Raw genomic sequence first — 21,202 nt, 5'->3', positions numbered from 1 at the left:
GGAAGACTAATTGGCCCTGGCAAGTGAGGCAGTTGACTGAGAAAAGGTTCCTAGTCAGGTTTCCTCCCCACAAGAAGGTGCAAGATTTGGTTGAGCTTCCCTCCATCAACCTCAAGAAGAAAGGTGTTATTGTCTCCTTTGATAAATGGGATGGTGAAGAGGAAGCATATGCTGAATTGCAAGAGGTGTGGGTGACCATGATTGGGATTCTTGTCAACAAGCTGACTTGGAAGGTGATTTCTCAAATTATCTATATCCTGGGCATTCTGATAAATGTTGATTGGCATGAAATATTTAGGAGCTTCTATGAAAAAGTTAAGGTCCAGGTGGCTGTGAGGGACATCTCTAAGATCCCAACAGAAAGGCTGGTGGAAATTGACAAGGAATTATTTCTTATTTCATTCCTTGTTGACACTGCTCCAATCTCTTGCAATGGAAGCCAAAGCACTAGTGGTGGTGAAAAGTCAGATGATGATCTGCTGGAAGGTAATCCTGAAAAAGATATGCATATGCAAGACCCAAAGGATGTGGGAGCTGACAAAGACAAAAACAACAAACCCAATTCTGGAGGACCAGTTCAGAACACTTAGAAAGCCCCTGCTAGGTCCAGAACACCTTTGGAGCTAGTGCATTCATTGGAAGAAAAGGTGCAAAGTGCTATACTTGGACTGAAAGCTGAGCCTAGCAAGAAGATAGAATTGAAGAAGAAGAAACTTGAAGATAACATTGTTGTTCAACTGCTGGAGCAATTTGATGAGGAGTCTGATGGAGATGGTACCACCTTGGAGGAGCCAAGACCATAAAAATCCAAATGGGGGCCTGTGGTGGCACCCAGGGTGAGCAACAGGATCAAAAAAGATGGGAGAAATGCTATACAGAAAGCTGAGGACCTTAGAAGACTCAAAGATTTGGAGGTCCCTAAAGGTAATAAGAATTATAATTCCTTTTCTGCTTTTAATGATGAAGATTTACTTCTGAAAGCTAGAAAGGCAGGTTTGAAATTAGGTGAGAATGATATGGTTATTTCTCAAAACATACAAGTCATGAAGCAAGTGGAGGAAAGCAGGTTATCTGCATTTAAAGACACTCACCCTGAGTGTTTCCTCCATGTTAATCTAGATTTGCAACCTGATGATTTTGGAGTAGATTTGGTAGAGAGTTCAGCCCCAGGATGTGGTCACATTAGTGAGCACCCTGTAGACGCCCCTACCTGGGCAGAGGTTGTCTTTGGTAGGAAGAGTAGCTGTAGAAAACTAGATTTCAATAATGGCAGTAAGTCTATTTTGGAATGCTAGAGGTTTGAATAAACCTGAGAAACTCAAGGCAGTGGGTAAGCTCATTAGAGACACCCATGCAGACTTGATTGGTTTTTCTGAAACCAAGAAAGAGTCCTTTAATGACTTTCAAATTACCTGTTTAGATCCATAGAGTAAATACTCTTGGCAATGGTTGCCTGCTGTGGGCACTGTTGGGGGTGTAATTGTGGGGATCAACACAAACAATTCTGAGATGGTCTCTACAGATATTTTAGATTTATCTATTTCATGCATCCTTAAAGATAAAAAGAATAAGGTGGAATGGAGATTTATTTCTGTTTATGGGCCAGCTTATGACAGACTCAAACTAGAGTTCTTAAATGAGTTACATAATATTCTTGACACATGGTTGGGGCCCACAATTATAGGGGGTGACTTTAACCTGGTCAGAAGTAGTGATGAGAAAAGTACTGGTGTTGTTAACATGCATTGGGTGACCTTGTTCAATGACTGGGTTAACAAATATGGCTTGATTGAGCTTAAGAATTCTAGTAGGAAGTTTACTTGGGCCAATAACCAGGATAATCTGGTTATGGCCAACATTGATAAAGTTTTCATGTCCACATGCTGGGAATCTATCTTCCCAGCTGTTCAACTTAAAGCTCTTCCTAGAGTGGGTAGTGATCACACCCCCCTAGTGGTGGACACTGGGGCTATCCAACCACCTAAAAACAAACAATTTAGGTTTGAAAAATGGTGGTTAGGGGTAGAAGGTTTTGAAGACATGGTGAAGAAATGTCGGAATTCTCCATGCTCTATCAAGGACCCTATGAATAGGTGGCAGTATAAATTTAGATTGCTTAGGAGAGTATGTGAAGGCTGGAATGCCAATTATGAGGCTGCCCAGAACAGAGAGAAACAGCAGCTGGTTCCTGAATATAATATTGTAGATATAGAATCTGAGAGTAAAATCCTCTCCCCTTCTTCTAAAAGTAAGATGGACAAGATTGCCTCTGAGCTCCAAAAAATATGGAGACTAGAGGAAATCAAGTCCAGACACAGATCCAGGGATAGAAACATTTTAGAGGGAGGAAGAAACACTGCTTACTTTCATGCTATTGCTAACCATAGGAGGAGGAAGAAGCAGATAGACCTGCTTGTGGGACCAGATGGCCCTGTAGAATCAACTAGTGATATGATGGATATTGCTGTTGATTACTACAAAACCCTATTTGGCAAGGAAGAAACCCTAGATATTTCTTTGGATGAAGATTTTTGGACCCTTCTGAAAGAGTTTCTGAGGATCAAAATAAGATCCTGGAAACTGATATCACTGAAGAAAATGTGAGGAAGGCAGTTTTTGGATCCTATGCTGAAGGGGCTCCAGGCCCTGATGGTTTTCCTTTCCTTTTCTACCAGCATTTCTGGTCAACCATTAAGGATGACCTTATGTTGTTGGTGGAGGCTTGGAATCAGGGGTCTTTAGATTTATATAGATTGATTTTTTCTTTGTTAACTCTCATCCCAAAAGAACCTGGGGCTGACACCATTCAAAAATTTAGACCAATTGCTTTGTCCAATTGTAGTTTTAAAATTTTTGCTAAGTGTTTGGCCAATCAACTAGGTGACATTGGTGGAAATTATTTCACAAAACCAAACTGCTTTTATTAAAGGCAGGTTTATTGTTGAAAGTGTGGTGACAGCTCATGAAATTATTCATGATGTTGTGACACATGACAAAGAAGGATGTGTCTTTAAGTTAGACTATGAGAAGGCATATGATAGAGTTAGTAAAGAGTTCCTATTGAAAGTTATGTATCAAAGGGGTTTTAGCCCCAAGTGGATGAGGAAAGTTGAATCCATTTTATACAAAGGTTCAGTGGGAGTTAGGATTAATGATTGTAACAGTGAGTTTTTTAAGACTTTTAAAGGTGTGAGACAGGGTGACCCTGCCTCCCCTCTGCTCTTTAACTTAGTAGCATATGTGTTTAGTAGGATGCTTAATAAAGCAGCAAAAAGTAACATGTTGACTGGGTTGATGACCAATCTATTTCCACTGGGGGTAACAAGTCAGCAATATGCAGATGATACCCTCCTCTTTATTGATAACAACCTGGTCTCAGGTAGAAATTTAAAATGGCTCCTATCCTGCTTCGAACATATGTCTGGGTGAGGGAGTCCTGGACTAGGAGGTGTCCGGATGGCCGGACTATACCTTCAGTCGGACTCCTGGACTATGAAGATACAAGATTGAAGACTTCGTCCCGTGTCCGGAAGGGACTTTCCTTGGCGTGGAAGGCAAGCTTGGCGATACGGATATGCAGATCTCCTACCATTGTAACCGACTTTGTGTAACCCTAACCCTCTCCGGTGTCTATATAAACTAGAGGGTTTTAGTCCGTAGGACAACATACACAATTACAATCATACCATAGGCTAGCTTCTAGGGTTTGGCCTCTTCGATCTCGTGGTAGATCTACTCTTGTACTACCCATATCATCAATATTAATCAGCAGGACGTAGGGTTTTAGCTCCATCGAGAGGGACCGAACCTGGGTAAAACTTCGTGTCACTTGCCTCCTGTTACCATCCGGCCTAGACGCACAGTTCGGGACCCCCTACCCGAGATCCGCCGGTTTTGACACCGACACTGGTGCTTTCATTGAGAGTTCCTCTGTGTCGTCGCCGTCAGGCTTGATGGCTCCTACGATCATCAATGGCGATGCAGTCCAGGGTAAGACCTTCCTCCCCGGACAGATCTTCGTCTTCGGCGGCTTCACACTGCGGGCCAATTCACTTGGCCATCTGGAGCAGATCGAAAGCTATGCCCCTGGCCGTCAGGTCAGATTTGGAAGTTTAAACTACACGGCTGACATCCGCGGGGACTTGATCTTCGACGGTTTCGAGCCACTGCCGAGCGCGTCGCACTGTCACGACGAGCATGATCTAGCTCTGCCGCCGAATGGTGCCCTGGAGGCCGCACCCGCATCGGCTTCGACCCTTAATTCGGAGCCAACTGCGCTGATCGAGGATGGGTGGTTGGACGCCGCCTCGGGGGCTGCGATCCCAACGACGATCGAGCCGAACACCAGCCCCGCACTCTGCGAGACTCGTGACTCCAAGAGGCCGGACTCCTCTCCGGACTCCGAACCCTCCGCGTCCCTGCCAATCGAATCCGATTGGGCGCCGATTATGGAGTTTACTCCCACGGACATCTTTCAGCACTCGCCTTTCGGCGATATCCTGAAGACACTGAAGTCTCTCTCTTTATCAGGAGAGCCCTGGCCGGACTACGGTCAGCAAGGTTGGGATTCGGACGATGAAGAAATTCAAAGCCCACCCACCACCCACTTTGTAGCCACTGTCGACGACTTAACCGACATGCTCGACTTCGACTCCGAAGACATCGACGGTATGGATGCCGATGAAGGAGACGATGAAGAACCAGCGCCTATCAGGCCCGGGAAAGCCACCTCGTCATATGACATATACATGATGGACACCCCAAAAGAAGGAGATGGCGATGGAACAGCGGAGGATGACCCCTCCAAGAAACAGCCTAAGCACCGGCGTCAGCGGCGCCGCTCAAAATCCCGCCAAAACAAATACGGTGATTCTAGCACGGGAGATAATAATACTCCAGAAAGTGCCGAAGAAAACCTTCTACAGCAATATTTAGCACGGGAGGATGGAGAAACCAGCCCTCATGAGAGAGCGGCAGACAGAGAGGTCGAGGACGATAATTATATGCCTCCCTCCGAATACGAGGCAAGCCTCGACGACGACGAATTTGTCATGCCAGAGGATCCCGTCGAGCAAGAGCGTTTTCAACGCAGGCTTATGGCCACGGCAAGAATCCTCAAGAAAAAACAGCAACAGCTTAGAGCTGATCAAGATTTGCTAGTCGATAGATGGACTGAAGTCCTTGCGACCGAAGAGCATAAACTCGAACGCCCCTCCAAGAGCTACCCAAAGCGCAGGTTGCTACCCCGATTAAAGGAGGAAGCACTTGATGCGGCCGACCGGCCACCTCGTGGCCGCGATAGAGAGGCCTCTCGGCCCTCCACTCAAGCCACACCCCGTACCAAGGCACGGGAATATGCGCCGGACTTACGAGATATGTTGGAGGACAAGGCAAGGCAAACAAGATCGATCTACGGATCGCGTGGGCGCCCCACGGCTCGAGACGGTAACCGTCACGCCGGCCACAAATTCGGCAGGGCCAAAGACAGTAGACAAAGCTCATTGGAGCTACGTCGTGATATAGCCCAGTAAAGAGGCGCCGCACACCCACTATGCTTCACAGACGAAATAATGGATCATCAAATCCCCGAGGGTTTTAAACCCATAAATATCGAATCATATGATGGCACAACAGATCCTGCGGTATGGATCGAGGATTATCTCCTTCATATCCACATGGCCCACGCCGATGATTTCCACGCCATCAAATACCTCCCACTCAAGCTTAAAGGACCAGCTCGGCATTGGCTTAACAGCTTGCCAACAGGATCAATCAGTTGTTGGGAGGACCTGGAAGCCACATTCCTCGACAATTTCCAGGGCACTTATGTGCGACCCCGAGACGTCGATGACCTAAGTCACGTAATTCAGCAGCCAGAGGAATCGGCCAGGCAATTCTGGACACGGTTCCTAACAAAGAAAAATCAAATAGTCGATTGTCCGGACGCTGAGGCCCTAGCAGCCTTCAAGCAGAATATCCATGACGAGTGGCTTGCCCGGCACCTTGGACAGGAAAAGCCGAAGTCCATGGCAGCACTCACGACACTCATGACCCGCTTTTGCGCAGGAGAAAACAGCTGGCTTGCTCGTAGCAACAATATGACCAAGAACCCTGGTAATTCGGATACCAGGGACAGTAGTGGCAGGTCCCGTCGCAACAAGCAGAAGCGCCGCATTAACGGCAACAATGTTGAGGATACCGCAGTTAATGCCGGATTCAGAGGCTCTAAATCCGGTCAGCGGAAAAAGGCATTCAAAAGGAATCCTAGGGACCCGTCCAGTTTGGACCGAATACTCGACCGCTTGTGCCAGATACATGGCACCCCCGAAAAGCCGGCCAATCACACCAACAGGGATTGTTGGGTGTTCAAGCAGGCAGGCAAGTTAAACGCCGAAATGAAGACAAGGGGCTGCATAGCGATGACGACGAGGAGCCCCAGCCGCCGAACAACAATGGACAGAAGGGTTTTCCCCCACAAGTGCGGACGGTGAACATGATATACGCAACCCACGTCCCCAAAAGGGAGCGAAAGCGCGCGTTAAGGGACATATACGCGATAGAGCCAGTCACCCCAAAGTTCAACCCATGGTCCTCCTGCCCGATCACCTTTGATCGAAGGGACCATCCCACTAGCATCCGTCATGGCGGATTTGCCGCATTGGTTCTAGACCCAATTATTGACGGATTTCATCTCACTAGAGTCCTTATGGACGGCGACAGTAGCCTGAACCTGCTTTACCAGGATACAGTGTGGAAAATGGGCATAGATCCCTCGAGGATTAAGCCCACCAAAACGACCTTTAAAGGCGTAATACCAGGTGTAGAGGCCAACTGTACAGGCTCAGTCACACTTGAAGTGGTCTTTGGATCTCCGGATAATTTCCGAAGCGAGGAGTTAATCTTCGACATGGTCCCATTCCGCAGTGGCTATCACGCACTGCTCGGGCGAACCTCATTCACCAAGTTCAATGCGGTACCGCACTACGCATACCTTAAGCTCAAGATGCCAGGCCCTCGAGGAGTAATTACGGAGAATGGAAACACCGAACGCTCCCTCCGAAAGGAGGAGCACACGGCGGCCCTTGCAGCGGAAGTACAAAGCAACCTCTCCAGGCAGTTCTCCAGTCCGGCCATTAAACGACCGGACACCGTCAAGCGCGCCCGGAGTAACCTACAACAAGACCTCCTGGCATGATCCAAGCAGGCGTAGCAATGCGGCCCCAACCCCGGCCCTCGCAAAAATGCGACACCAGTACTTCGTATACATAACTACGCTCTAGAAATACCATGGGTACAGGCAGGGACGGAGCCAGGATTCTAACATAGGGGGGGCAAGGTTTTCCGTGTGGTGACTCACTGGATTTTTTTTTGTGCAAAGATGATCGTGGCTTAGGTTAATGAAAGATTCCATCAAAAGAACAAAACATGTGGTGGCTTTGAACAATTTCATTTTTACTAAAAGTTGACATATAAGAAATACAAAGGGTAATTCACATGCTAATGAAATAAATCTTTCTGCTGCTGGAAGGGATAAACAATGCAAAATCTTATCTCATTGGTCAGGACTCAGGAATATTTCCTAATAACAATTTTACGTATACAGTTTGTGTTGTCCCAATCATTTAGTTCTAAAGGTACAGATTAATCTAATTACAAAATATAAGCCAAGGATGAAGTAAAGAGAATGAGAATCGAGAGTAATTACTTGCCTCATCGCCGAGCTAGCTGTGCGGCCGGCCGGCCGTCCGTGCATCCATTGGATCGTCTTGCCCCCTTCGACAATCAGATCTTGATTTAGGAATTGCATGGCGCTGAATACGGAACTGCCCTAGACGGCGGCTATACCTTAGCGATAGCATCGGAGGCAAGTAAATAAAAGGAAAGAAAACGACGCTAATTACGTCCTTCGTCTTCCTGTTGTGGGCTGCTGCAGGGGCCTGCTATAGATGGGCTTTACAGTTTTGCACTTCTCGTGGTTAGGGGGGGCGAAGTTAGCCATGCGTTCATTATTTTCACCTACTTTTACCAAAAGTTTGATCGTTATTATGTAAAAACAAAATCGTCAGGGGGGGTCTAGCCCCCCCTCGTCCCCCCTTGGATTCGTCCCTGGGTACAGGGGAAGGGGCACCATCACGGCACGCCCGAAACACGGCTTAAACCGCACCAGGGGCTGCCGATTTTTTCTCTCTTACTTTCAGAACTCCACACTTTGGAAGGCCTGTTCGGCAGTTCAATTGCCGCACAAACGATGCAAGAACCAAGGAAGCAGACAAGCCACGCCGCATTACGGAACTCCCAGGTGGTCTCTATCACGAGCAGTATACCTGTTTCGCATACTATTCTGCGGCTTGCCCCTGGAACGGACATGTTACATAGTCCAACATTTTGCTTATCGCATTATTTGTATCGTTCTGCTTTGATCGCAGCCATCTTTAATAAATAGTGCATAGCTTTTCTCTATTTTTGCATTACTCTTTTTTAATATATGTTCCTTAACGACATGTTGCATCCGTACACTTTGGTACGAGCAAAATACGCCAGGGGATTTAGTACCCCTCAATATGGTGTGAGAAGTCCGAACACTTTAACAAGTGTGGCACCCCGAACTTATAGCATTATATGCATCAGCTCTGAATCATGTCTTGGGTCAATAGTTGGGTTTGCCCGGCTCCTATGTTTTGGTGCCTTACGTTCCGCCATATCGGCTAAGGTAGCACTAGGAGAACCACTGCGATTGTGCCCCAGTTGAGCTGGGTGGAGCACCTCAGTGGAGAAAGCTAAAACTGACTGTCATGATGAAGCGAGAGCTGGTCGCTGTTCGAGAGGTTTTTCGAGTCCCTAACGACTTATGCCGCTTAGAGCGAGGAGCCGGCTCTGTCTGGCCAAGGCGTGGATAGCGCCCCGAACTCGGTCTTCCGAATACCAGGGGCTTCGCTGAAATTTAAAATTATAGAATTCTATGGCTAAGTGAGAGTGTTCACGCATTATAGTCCGATTGCCTTGTTCATTGGGCTGAGCGCCTCCCTCGAAGGACCCAAACATGGGAAAAGAGCGCTCAGGTTTATCCCCGAACACCCCAGCACTAGCGGCACGGGGGCAGAAGCCGACGACTCGCCATCTCTCAGAATTGATAAACAGCCGCACAGAAGGTAATATTTTAAATTCCAAACAGCATTGCTTAGCGCATATGAACAAGTTTTCAGCGCACAGGACAAAACGAGCAAGTTTCACTCAAAAATTATATCCCTAGAACACTCATCCACCACAAGGCAGGCACCCTTCAGAACATCCTTATAATAATTCTCGGGCTTGCGATGCTCTTTCCCCGGCGGTGGCCCGTCCTTCACAAGCTTTTCAGCATCCAGCTTACCCCAGTGCACCTTAGCACGGGCAAGGGCCCTACGGGCACCTTCAATGCAGACGGAGCGCTTGATGACTTCGAGCCTTGGACAGGCCTCCACCAGCCACCGCACCAGCCCGAAATAGCTCCCAGGCAGAGCCCCTCCGGGCCACAGCCAAACTATGAGGCCCTTCATAGCCTATTCGGCCGCCTTGTGGAGCTCGACCAGTTGCTTCAGCTGGTCGCTCAGGGGCACGGGGTGTCCGGCCTCAGCATACTGAGACCAGAACACCTTCTCTGTCGAGCTGACCTCCTCGGCTCGATAGAATGCGGCGGCATCAGACACACTCCGGGGTAGATCTGCGAACGCTCCTGGAGAGCTCCAGATTCGGGTAAGTAACGAGTAACTCACGTTTATGTGTTTTCTTTGCATAAAGAATTCCTTACCCGCCGCTATCTTCTTCACCTCATCCAACTCCTGGAGGGTCTTCTGGGATTCGGCCTTGGCATACTTGGCATTTTCAATAGCCATCGCGAGCTCGGACGCTCGCGTCTTTGAGTCAAGCTCCAAACTCTCATGTTTTTCCATGAGAGCCTGGAGCTCTTGCCGTACCTTGCCAACCTCGGCCTCATACTTCTCCCGCTCGATGCGCTCCGTGGCCGCCTTCTTCTCGGCCTCGACCAGCGCTTGCTTAAGGGTCGTCACCTCAGACGTGGCCCCTACAATAGCCATGATAATCCTGTCATTTTTTGCAATTGCATCTTTATATATATATTTAAACAAGGTATTTCTTACCTTCATTGTCCTCGAGCTGCTTCTTGGCACGCCCGAGCTCTTGCTCGGACCGCTCGAGGTTCTGCTTTAGTGTGTCCACTTCCGCAGTCAGTGCGGCGGACGCAAGCAGAGAAGCCTGCATACGCATATTGACTCCTTTTTGTTAGACTCCTGCGAATTTGATTTGATCCTCTATTCGACTTTTCTTTCTGAACACCAAACAGAGCATCAGGGGCTACTGTCTATGTGGTAATATTATTTACACATTCTTTACTTACCTCAAAGCCTGTTAGAAGGCTAGTACAAGCTTCAGTCAGTCCGCTCTTGGAGGACTGAACCTTCTGGACCACCGCACTCATAATGGTGCGGTGCTCCTCGTCGATGGAGGCGCCTTGGAGCGTCTCCAACAGATTGTCCGGCGCCTCCGGTTGGACGGGGGTCACCAGCACGGTGGGCTCGCTCCTCTTGGAAGGAGGTCCCCTGCCGGACTCTGGAACCTTTGAAGGTTCCGGAGCGGTGTCCGGCCTAGAGCCGGACTTGGAGCCCTGGGGGGTTTCGTCCCCTTTACTCCTGGAGTCTGGGAGGTCGCCTTGCGGCGCCTCCAGGATCACCTCCTCCCGGCTTGGAACCTGTTGGGACAACACTTTGGTGTCGTCCATAGGGCGGGGGGAGGAAGCCTTCGGAAGCGAGTTCACATCCGACGAGTCCAGTGAGCCGCTCGACGACGCGTCGAGCCGGTCTTTGGGTGGGCTGCATAAACATATTCGACATAAGGGAAAGCTGTGCAATAAACGAATACTATGAATTACTTTGGTATCCGGATACTTACGATTTTGCCAGGGGCTTGGCCCTGGGCAGCCACTCCTCTCCGCCGTCGTCGGCGTCGGTAGAGTAGTCCGGAGGAAGGGTTTTCCCCTTCTTGGACCCTCCGGCCTCCCCAGAGAGGTCGGCCTTCCTTTTCTTCTCTCCTCCCGCTAGAGGGGGAGAGACCTCTTCTTCTTCCTCCTCGTCTTCACGGGAGGAATGCGCCTCGGAACCGTCGGATGATGGATCCGACACCTCCTGGCGTCGGGCACTCTTTCAAGTCCCCGTGGCCTTTTTCGTGGCCTTCTTCTCCGGCACCACATAGGGTGCCGGAACCAGCAGCTTCACCAAGCGAGCGTCCGCTGGGCCTTCGGGCAAAGGAGCCGGACAGTTGATCTGTCCGGACATCACCTGCCAATCCTGTCAAAGGTAAGGGAGCTTAGATCCCGCATGGAGTCAAACTATGAAAAACTGATACCCTGTAAAAGGAAAAAAACAGCTTACCGCATGAGCGCGACGCTGCGTACTAAATCTGCGATCCTCGGTAGCGGATGCGGGGGCCTCGGCGCCCTTGAAAAGCACCTTCCAGGCATCTTCGTACATCGTGTCAAAGAGCCTGCTCAGGGTTTGGTGCCGCGCCGGGTCGAACTCCCACAGGTTGAAAGCCCGTTGTTGACACGGCAGGATCAGGCGGATGAGAATAACCTGGACAACGTTGACAAGTTTGAGCTTCTTGTCCACCAGGGTTTCGATGCATGTTTGGAGTCCAGTCAGCTCTCCTTTTTTACCCCACGACAGGCCCGTCTCCTTCCAGGAGGTGAGCCGCGTAGGGGGTCCGGATCGAAACACGGGGGCTGCGACCCATTCGGGGTCGCGCGGCTTGGTGATGTAAAACCACCCCGATTGCCACCCCTTCAGGGTCTCCACGAAGGAGCCCTCGATCCATAAGACGTTGGCCATCTTGCCCACCATGGCGCCTCCGCACTCCGCCTGGTTTTCACGCACCACCTTAGGCTTGACATTGGAAGTCTTGAGCCATAGGCCGAAATGGGGGCGGATGTGGAGGAAAGCCTCACACGCGACGATAAACGTCGAGATGTTGAGGACAAAGTTCGGGGCCAGATCATGAAAATCCAGGCCATAGTAGAACATGAGCCCCCGGACAAATGGGTGGAGAGGGAAGCCCAGTCCGCGGAGGAAATGGGGGAGGAACATCACCTTCTCATGGAGCCTAGGGGTGGGGATGAGCTGCCCCTTTTTGGGAAGCCGGTGCACGATGTCGTTAGACAAGTATCCGGCCTTCCTCAGTTTTTTGATGTGTCCCTCCGTGACGGAGGAGACCATCCACTTGCCTCCTGCTCCGGACATGGCTGGAGAAGGTTAAGGTGGGAGTGCGGACTTGGGCGCTGAAGCTCGAGTGCGCGAGAATGGATAGGCAAAGGAGGAAGAAGGCGTAGGTGAAAAGGTGGATCCTTATCCCCTTATATGGGTGGACGCAACTACGTGTCCCCACCAGTCTAGTAAAACTCGCTTATCTCCAAGCGCCATAATCAATGGCGCGGTTGGGTTACTCACGCCCGTATTGATGAGAATCGCGGAATAAGGGGACACGATCTCTGCTTTGACAAGACGTGCCAAGGAAACCGCCTCGCATGATGCACTGAGGTGGGATAATGAAACGACTCGGATAAAGGCTTGGCCGTGGTGTGTCACACTACGGAATACGTCAGCAGATTAGATTTGTGTAAATATTATTCTCTCTATGGCAATATGTGGAAACTTATTTTGCAGAGCCGGACACTATCTTTGTGTTCAAAATCTTCTATGAAGTACTTGAAGGAGGAACCCGCCTTGCAATGCCAAAAACAATCTGCGCGCCGGACTCGTCGTCATTGAAGCCTGGTTCAGGGGCTACTGAGGGAGTCCTGGACTAGGGGGTGTCCGGATGGCCGGACTATACCTTCAGCCGGACTCCTGGACTATGAAGATACAAGATTGAAGACTTCATCCCGTGTCCGGAAGGGACTTTCCTTGGCGTGGAAGGCAAGCTTGGCGATACGGATATGCAGATCTCCTACCATTGTAACCGACTTTGTGTAACCCTAACCCTCTCCGGTGTCTATATAAATCGGAGGGTTTTAGTCCGTAGGACAACATACGCAATTACAATCATACCATAGGCTAGCTTCTAGGGTTTGGCCTCTCCGATCTCGTGGTAGATCTACTCTTGTACTACCCATATCATCAATATTAGTCAAGCAGGACGTAGGGTTTTACCTCCATCGAGAGGGCCCGAACCTGGGTAAAATTTCGTGTCACTTGCCTCCTGTTACCATCCGGCCTAGACGCACAGTTCGGGACCCCCTACCCGAGATCCGCCGATTTTGACACCGACACTGGGCTTAGAATAAACTTTCATAAATGTGATCTAATCCCTATTAATGTCCAAGAGGAGGAAGCCCATAAGGTAGCTCAAGCCCTGTCCTGTGGTTTGGGATCCTTTCCTCTCAAATATTTGGGTTTTCCCCTTCATTACACCAAGTTGAGGAGGGAAGACCTACAACCAGTGGTTGATAAGGTGTTGAAGAGGGCTGCTGGTTGGAGAGGTAGATTGTTAGGTTATGAGAAGAAGTTGGTTCTAGTTCAATCTTGTTTAGCTAGTATTCCCACCTATCTGATGAGCATGATTAAATTCCCCAAATGGGCTGTCAATTTGATCAACTCACAGATGGCCCACTGCTTTTGGGACAATTATGAGGGTCACCATAAGTACCATCTTGCCAACTGGGGCTTGGTGACCCAGAAAAAACAATATGGAGGCTTAGGGATTCCAAATATTGCTGAGATGAACTTAAGTCTACTAGCCTCCTGGGTTATAAATTTCATAATGGTGATAGCAAGATGTGGAAGCAGATTGTTGACTATAAATATAGAGCCAATAATCCCAATATATTCTCTTGCCCTGATTCTAACTCTTCCCCTTTTTGGAAAGGGGTGTTATGGGCTGCTAAAGCAGCCAAGCAAGGGTATCAATGGAAGGTGGGCAATGGGAAGAGAGTTAAATTTTGGGAAGATCATTGGTTTGGGTCATGTAGCTTGGCTATTCAGTTTTGGGAATTGTATAGTATTGCTAATGAGCATAATCAAGCTATTGCTGACCTTTGGGATGGTAGTAACCTTAAGATCACTTTTAGGAGATGTATTGATAACAGATTGCTTCTCCTGTGGTATGACATGCTGAATATTGTGCAGTCTGTGACTTTCAATGATGATGAGGATGCATTAATCTGGAAGCTAGAGGCTGGTGGTGTTTATTCTGTTAGATCTATGTATGCCATGGTCAATTTTAGGGGCATTAGCCCAATTCATATTCCTGACATTTGGAAAATTCATGTCCCTCCCAATATCCACATTTTTTATGGCTGCTTGCTCATAACAAAATACTGGTTAGGGAGAACCTTGCTAAGAGACAAAACTTAAATGATTTGACTTGCTTGTTCTGCTCTGATGGTGAGAATATAAATCACATGTTCTTTGAATGTGTGGTAGCCATGGAAATTTGGAGAAATATCCATTCCATTTTAGGTTACTCACATCTGCCTGCCCTTAATAAAGTGGCGGAAATGTGGAGTAGACATAATAACTTGCAAGCTAAAAATCTGGTTATTTCAGCTACTCTCTGGGCTATCTGGAGATGCAGAAATGACTTGTGTTTTAATAACGCAATTTGGATGGGTGTGCAGATGGTTCTGAGAAAGATTGCAGGATACTGCAGCATCTGGAAGATCCTGTGCAAAGAGGTGGCAAGAGAGCGCGTGGAGGAGATTACTGTAGCTATCTGGGAGGCTGCAAGAAAACCACCGCTGCTGCTCTGGCCAGAGCCAGGCTGAAGAGGAACGAACTGTGGCTGCAATACTCCATGCAGAAGATGGGAGTCTGGGTGGACATGGGAGTTAATTAGTAGTTAGACCTGGTGTCCCTACTGTGGTTGGAGAGTGGCCAGTCCGATTTCTGATAAATGAACCTTTTCTTGCCTGGTAGTTTCAGCTGTCTTAGAGTTTTCAAAATTCTCAGGATGTTTGTGCCAGAGAGATGTTTCAATCTCCTCCCGCGGTCTGTAACTGATTTTGCACTCTGTGGTTTCGTTTTCTTAATGGAAATGAAGCCGGGGCAAGAGCCCTTTTCATCTAAAAAAAATCGTTGAATAATTCTGCCTTTTAACCAGACGGCGAAATGCGGAAGAAAGATAACGAGACCGGACGGCGACACGCCGGCCGCCGCTGACATTTCTTCCCCTGGAAAAGAGAAGAGAAGAGAAGAAGACCGGCGAAGCTTCGGGCAGCCCGTGCGCCTCACACGATGTCACAACGAGATGACGCTGGCAGGCCGGGGCCGGAGGTAGCTCGGAGTTGGCAGCTCCCAGTTCGGCGACAGCGACGAGCCCACGAACCGGTTCACGGCGAAGGAATCAGCCAAACTTTGATTTCTTTTCCGCTGGCCGAACAATCAACCAACACATCGATCAGCTGACGAAATCGCTCCACCACTTCGCGGCAGCTGCCAACGAACTAGACAAACCTATCAGCTGGCCGGCTGACACGGGGCAGGAGCTCACCAAGTCGCAGTCCTCCTCTCCCCCCATGGCCAAGAAATTTCTGCAGTGCGAGCCAATGGATTCTGATGTGCCATTGTCAATGGAGATTTGGAGAGGGGATAGAAGATGGCAGCAACACATGGATACATGGATCGTCTGCTGCTCCGTGCACTTGAGCTATATGTTCTTGGCGTTTTTCTTGTAAATTAATTTGATATACGAAGCAAATAATCACAAAAGGGTATGAAGCAAACGTCCTCTGTAACCACAAGTTCTTGCTCAATAATACAAAAGTGTTATTTTCTATTATCCGTAGAAGTTCAGTCTTCTGATCACAATGGAACATTGTTCATGCAAGTGTTGGTAAGTACTCCAATAGATAACTATTTCACTTGTATTGAAGAAGAAGTTGCTCCACTTTTCCCGTACTTGCTTTAAATGATCAAGTCTCTTGACCTCAATTGGAATTCCCCAAGTACAGGATATTTTCCGCATTTTCCTTATACTTCAGGTAAAAAATTCACTAGATTGTTCCTCTCTTTCACATGCATCTCTCCTCTTTCACAAAAAAAACCTCGGCCATTATGTCTTTTCTTTTTACATTGTGAGACTGTTAATGTTGATTGTGTACATCTTAATTATGCAAAGTACGATGTCCACTCATTATCCGTTGTACTTTGTCTGTAAGAAAAAATATAAGATCATTTAGATCACTACTGAAGCTATATCTTGAGTTTAATAAAATTGATATTTATCAAAGGAAGAGGCAATGGACTTTGATCTTAGGAAAATCATTTTCTAATCCAGACAACAAATTTCACTCTGGTGCACAAGATTTAGTGGTCCGGCCATGAATTATGCGCGTTGAATAGATCTACTCTAAAAAAGGACATGTATTTTGATTTTCGAGTTTAATAAAAGGACATGTATCGAGAAGAAAAAGACAGTAAATTTCAGTCTCATGAAAGTTAATTCTCAATCCACTCAACAAATTTCACTCTCGTGCACAAGATTAAAGTGGTCCGGCCGCGAATATACTCCTTGAATAGGTCCGGTCTCGAAAGAAGAAGAAAATCGTTGAATCAGTCTGCCTTTTAACCAGACGGCGAAATGTGACCGGACGGCGACACGCCGGCCGCCGCTGAGCTTTCTTCCCCTGGAAAGATAAGAGAAGAGAAGAAGACCGCCGAAGCTTCGGGCAGCCCGTGCGCCTCACACGATGTCACAACGAGATGACGCTGGCAGGCCGGGGCCGGTGGTAGCTCGGAGTTGGCAGCTCCCCAGTTCGGCGACAGCGACGCGCCCACGAACCACGGCGAATCAGCCAAGCTTTGATTTCTTTTCTCCTTTCCACTCGCCGAACAATCAACCAACACATCGATCAGCTGACGAAATCGCTCCACGACTCCGCGGCAGCTGCATCCATCTCCAACGAGCGAGACAAACAAACCTACTTACCAGCTAGCTGACACGGCGCAGGAGCTCGCCAAGTCGCAGTCCTCCTCCTCTCCCCCCATGACCAAGAAATTTCTCCGGCGCTAGCCGAAGGATTCTGAGTTTCTGGCACGCCATTATCAATGGAGATGGGGTGGAAGATGGTAGGATCACATGGATTCATGGGTCGACAACATGGAGAAGGGGATCGACTGCTGCTCAGTGCACTTGAGCTATATGTTCTTGGCATTTTTCTTGTAAATTAATTTGGTAGAAGAAGCAAATAATCACAAAAGGATATGAACCAAACATCCTCTGTTACCACAAGTTCTTGCTCGCCGTCAATGGGGTCTTACCAGAAGAAGAGCAAGAGGAAGAAGAAGAAGAAAAGAAGAAGAAATCAAGAATCAAGTTAAGCAAAACGAGGCAGGCATGGAGCAGAGCAGATAGATATACACGGACGGATCTACATCTACCGGACCGGGGACGGGCGCGGCCGAGCAGGGCGGGCTGAGGCTCAGGCCGCCGGCGTCGACGCCGGCGGCAGCCGGCTGAGCGCGTCCCGGAGCGTGGCCCTGAACTTGTCCAGGTCCAGCCGCACGTTCTGCTTGTCCAGGTAGGCGGCCTTGAGCGCGTCCCACCCCTGCTTGTGCACGGCGTAGGGGTCCGTCAGCACCTGGTGGTTCCGCGGGTACTGCTCCAGCAGCGAGCTCTCCTCCAGCTGCACGTTGTAGTCCATGTACGTCACCTCCATGTCCGCCGCCGGGTTCTTGAAGGTCACGCCGGTGAGCCACTCCAGGCCCCCGAACGGCACCACCTGGATCAGCACGGCCCCCGCGGGGAGGAACACCATGTTGGTCAGCCCGGCGCCGTGCACGCCCACCATCACGTCCGCCGAGTTCACCAGCCGCGCGAAGGTGGACATGTCGGTGTGCTGGTCGGGCTCCGCGATGCGCACGTCGAAGCCCATGGCCGTGGCGGCGGCCGCCATCTCCCGCTCGTTGAGGAACCGCCGCGAGTTCTTGCGGGAGATGATGAGGAGGCGCGGCTTGCCGGCGCCCGTGGCGCCGCCGCGGGACGCCGCGGCGCGCTCCAGCCCGAAGGCGTCGCGGAGGGTGCGCTTGAAGTCGACGATGGAGACGCCGCCGCCGGCCTTGGACGGGACGATGCCCATGTCCTTGTGGAAGTCGGAGCCGACGACGATGCGGGGCAGGCAGTGCACCTCCAGGTCGTTGTTCACGTCGACGACCTCGTACTTGGACAGCTGCCGGAACAGCGGCCGGAACTTGGCCACCCACCAGGGCTTGAGGTCGCTGAGCAGGAACTGCACCTCGCCGTTGAACCTGCGCGTGCTGAGGAAGAGCGGCACCAGCACGTCCGTGTAGTCGTGGTAGAGGTTGCCGGAGAAGCCGCGGTTGGAAAACACAAACCCGGGGACGGAGTGGTTCTTGGTGCAGGCCGGCGGCGGCGCGTCGGCCGGGAAGGGCCTGAGGAGGAACTCCCGGACGTGGGTCATGGCGACGGGGTCGTGGTACCGCGCGTACGGCTTGGTCCGCCACTCCCGGTCCAACGAGTCGATGTAGATGGTGGAGGCGTTGCCGACCACCCGGATGTCCCCCGCCGCCTCGCACCGCTCGGAGCGCTTGCTCGTCATGAAGCAGGTCGGCTTCTTCTTCTTGTTGTGCCCCTTATCCTTATCCTTCCTCCCCGCGCCGGCGCCGGAGAAAACGGCTGTCTTCTCCGCCCTCTCCGCGGTGACCTTGGGCACCGGGGCGGCGCTGTCCTCCTCCACATCCTCCTCCGCGTCCTCCTCTGACACTGACCAGCAAAAAAGGAAGAGTCTTGAGCAACATACTACATACATTTCGCCCCCAAATTAGCACTCAATCTCGGTCAATCGATCCGGAAGACAGGGGCGCACCTCCGACCGTGGTGGCGGCGGGCGTGGGCTCGTCGTCGGTCTCCATCCGGATGCTGGAGTTCATCTGCTCCTTGAGCTGGTCGTCCGGCTTGCCTGCGGCCGTCCCAAGAAAACATCCAAGCTCTCATCCATCCATCCAGCCATACCCAAGAAGAAGAAAGAAGCAAGAAGTGAAGGGGGAAGAAGAAGATAGAAGACATACCGAAGGGGGTGGAGCAGTATCTGGCCTTGACGATGCTGAGGACGCAGAGGGAGAGGAGCATGGCGGCGATGATGACGCCGTTGCTGACCCGCCGCGGCTCCTGCCGGCTCCGCAGCGCCGCCTTCATCTCCGACGCCGACCCCAGCGCGCCCTCCCGCTCCTCCTCCGACCTAGACCAGATCTGGAGCAAGCAAGGAAGCTTGCTTGCTTGCTGGGCTTTGCTTCTTCCCTGCCGCCTGCCTCCCCCCAAGGAGGAAGACTCTTCTCGAGACAGAGAGAGAGGGAGAGAGAGATGCTTTGAAACTTTCTCGTGCGGCTGGATCTGGATGGACCTCAGCTGCTCTGCTTGCCGAGCGCCGATGATTAAACGAGGGTGGTAATAAAGAATCGGAATGCTCTGCGGCAACTCATAAGTGAGGGATTATTGCAGCGAAATCCATCCAGGATGGTTAGCAGCCTGGCCACCCGGGACTAGCCGCCGTCGTCGTGCGGAGGGACTGGAACGCACGACGTGCGCGGCGGACCGTTGACCGGCCCGGGCAGGCTGGGCCGGCCGCGCCACGCAGGGTGGGCGTGCACGGTCCGACCCACGCCCGCACCCACACTGTTGTTGAGTCGCCTCTTCCCTGATCTCTCTCTGTGGGGTGGTGGTGTTATTGTTTTTTTTCCGTTTTCGTCCACGGGAGAAGAGGCATGTATGCCCGGACCGGCCGACCGGGAGCATGAATGTGGTATCTACGACCGTCACGGGTTGTCCGTCCTACGGACCGACGTGCCAACACGCGTGAGTTTGTGTATATATACGAATTTATAATAAAAAATGAAACTCTGGTTAGAGCATCTACAGCCACATATAGCAAATCCGGCCCTCACTCCGGCGCCTCCTCCTCCCCCCGCCGCCGCCGGGGGCATCGCAGGCTAAGCCTGTGTGCTGCAGCGGCGGCGGCGGCGTTTCTCCTCATCCCGCGCTTCGGTCAGGACGGCGGCGGCTCGTGATGGCCCGATCTACGACAATGTGTGCGGGGCGGCGGCGGCGTACGGCTGCAGGTCCAGTGACGGCGCTTGATCTGGGGCTAGATGGACTCCGGCGGGCCGCAACCTCGTGTACCGTTCCGTTAATGGCTTGTTGTCCCTGGGATCGACCTACAACTCGAGGACGCCGGGGGCTGCGGCCCAGGGCGTGGCGGTGGTGGCCACCTTCTCCATCAGAGATGGTCGGCCTGAGGCTGGGTGGTCGGATCTCCAGATCCGTCATCTAGTCCCGGGTGCAAGTTGGGGAAACAGAGTTGCCGGTGAAAACCGAGCCGATGGCGGCGTCTTGCATCGTTACCTTCATGAAGGCATCGTCGTGCAACTTCTGTCGACTCACTCGTATTTCTTCAGGGTTTACCCTAAGATTTGGTAATCCAGATCGGACGACGGCAGTACTACGGGTTCGTTTCTTTCTCCGGAGCATCGTTTGTGAAGCAGCGCTGGAAGTCAGAGGCAGGAGGTGGAGCGAGTTCATCTTGCACGAAGCTTCAGTGGAGATATCAAGTCATCCCTAATCGACAAGTGCTACGCTTTGTCATGCCTAGTCGGCAGGTGCTACGCACGACAGATCTTCCATAGACTTCAAGCTGTGTCGGCTGGTGGTACTTGGCGGCATGGTGCTGAGGTGTACCGGTAGCGACCGCGACGTGCTCAGTTGTTCGCGCGCGGGGAGGTGGTGCCCTTGGGCGCCATGGTGGCATCGAGGGCATCTAGACTGGGCAAGGTTGATGCGTCATACAGCTCGAAGATGGAGTGGTGGCGGTTGGCGGCGGCGGCCTCTGAGAGCCCGCCGGACCGATGTGTGCCCCAGACCCGACATGTGGCTTGGTTGAGGCCCTAGGTCTTAGATGTTAGGCTTGGCTGCGAGGTCTGTGGTATTAGGCCGGACTATCAACATTTCTACATCAACTGGATAGGAGTAGCGACAGATGTTGCCTAGACGGTGACTTCAGACTTACTTTTGTATTTTTTTGCAAAGTCTTTTGAGAATAATTAATAAAGTGGCTGCATGCATCGCCTAGATGCAGATGTCGGGGTCTTCCTCCTTTTCTAAAGAGCGTACTACATCGATCCTATCTACTCCTAGTCGGATATCACAA

The 21,202-nt window shown here is 50.8% G+C and overlaps 1 protein-coding gene across 1 annotated transcript; it reads right to left on the bottom strand.

The window, feature by feature from the left end:
- Positions 1-17,157: 17,157 nt before the first annotated feature.
- LOC123132123 (alpha-1,3-arabinosyltransferase XAT2) lies at positions 17,158-19,561 on the bottom strand. The gene is made up of 3 exons (XM_044551879.1): positions 19,071-19,561; positions 18,869-18,961; positions 17,158-18,765 (listed from the first exon to the last, which is right to left on the bottom strand). The coding sequence occupies exons 1-3, from the start codon at positions 19,195-19,197 to the stop codon at positions 17,465-17,467; spliced, it is 1,521 nt and encodes a 506-aa protein (XP_044407814.1). The 5' UTR covers positions 19,198-19,561; the 3' UTR covers positions 17,158-17,464.
- Between the last annotated feature and the right edge of the window lie 1,641 nt (positions 19,562-21,202).

Source organism: Triticum aestivum, chromosome 6A (assembly GCF_018294505.1).
Source record: "Triticum aestivum cultivar Chinese Spring chromosome 6A, IWGSC CS RefSeq v2.1, whole genome shotgun sequence".
Lineage (NCBI taxonomy): Eukaryota > Viridiplantae > Streptophyta > Magnoliopsida > Poales > Poaceae > Triticum > Triticum aestivum.
This window is presented reverse-complemented; position numbering and strand designations above follow the sequence as displayed.

What these genes read in the sequence shown, in the direction of transcription:
- LOC123132123 (XM_044551879.1), bottom strand. Translation starts at nt 19,197, where the DNA reads ATGAAGGCGGCGCTGCGGAGCCGGCAGGAGCCGCGGCGGGTCAGCAAC. An exon ending in ATACTGCTCCACCCCCTTCG is followed by an intron (nt 18,962 to 19,070) that starts GTATGTCTTCTA and finishes GGACGGCCGCAG; the next exon opens with GCAAGCCGGACGACCAGCTC. An exon ending in CGCCGCCACCACGGTCGGAG is followed by an intron (nt 18,766 to 18,868) that starts GTGCGCCCCTGT and finishes TTTGCTGGTCAG; the next exon opens with TGTCAGAGGAGGACGCGGAG.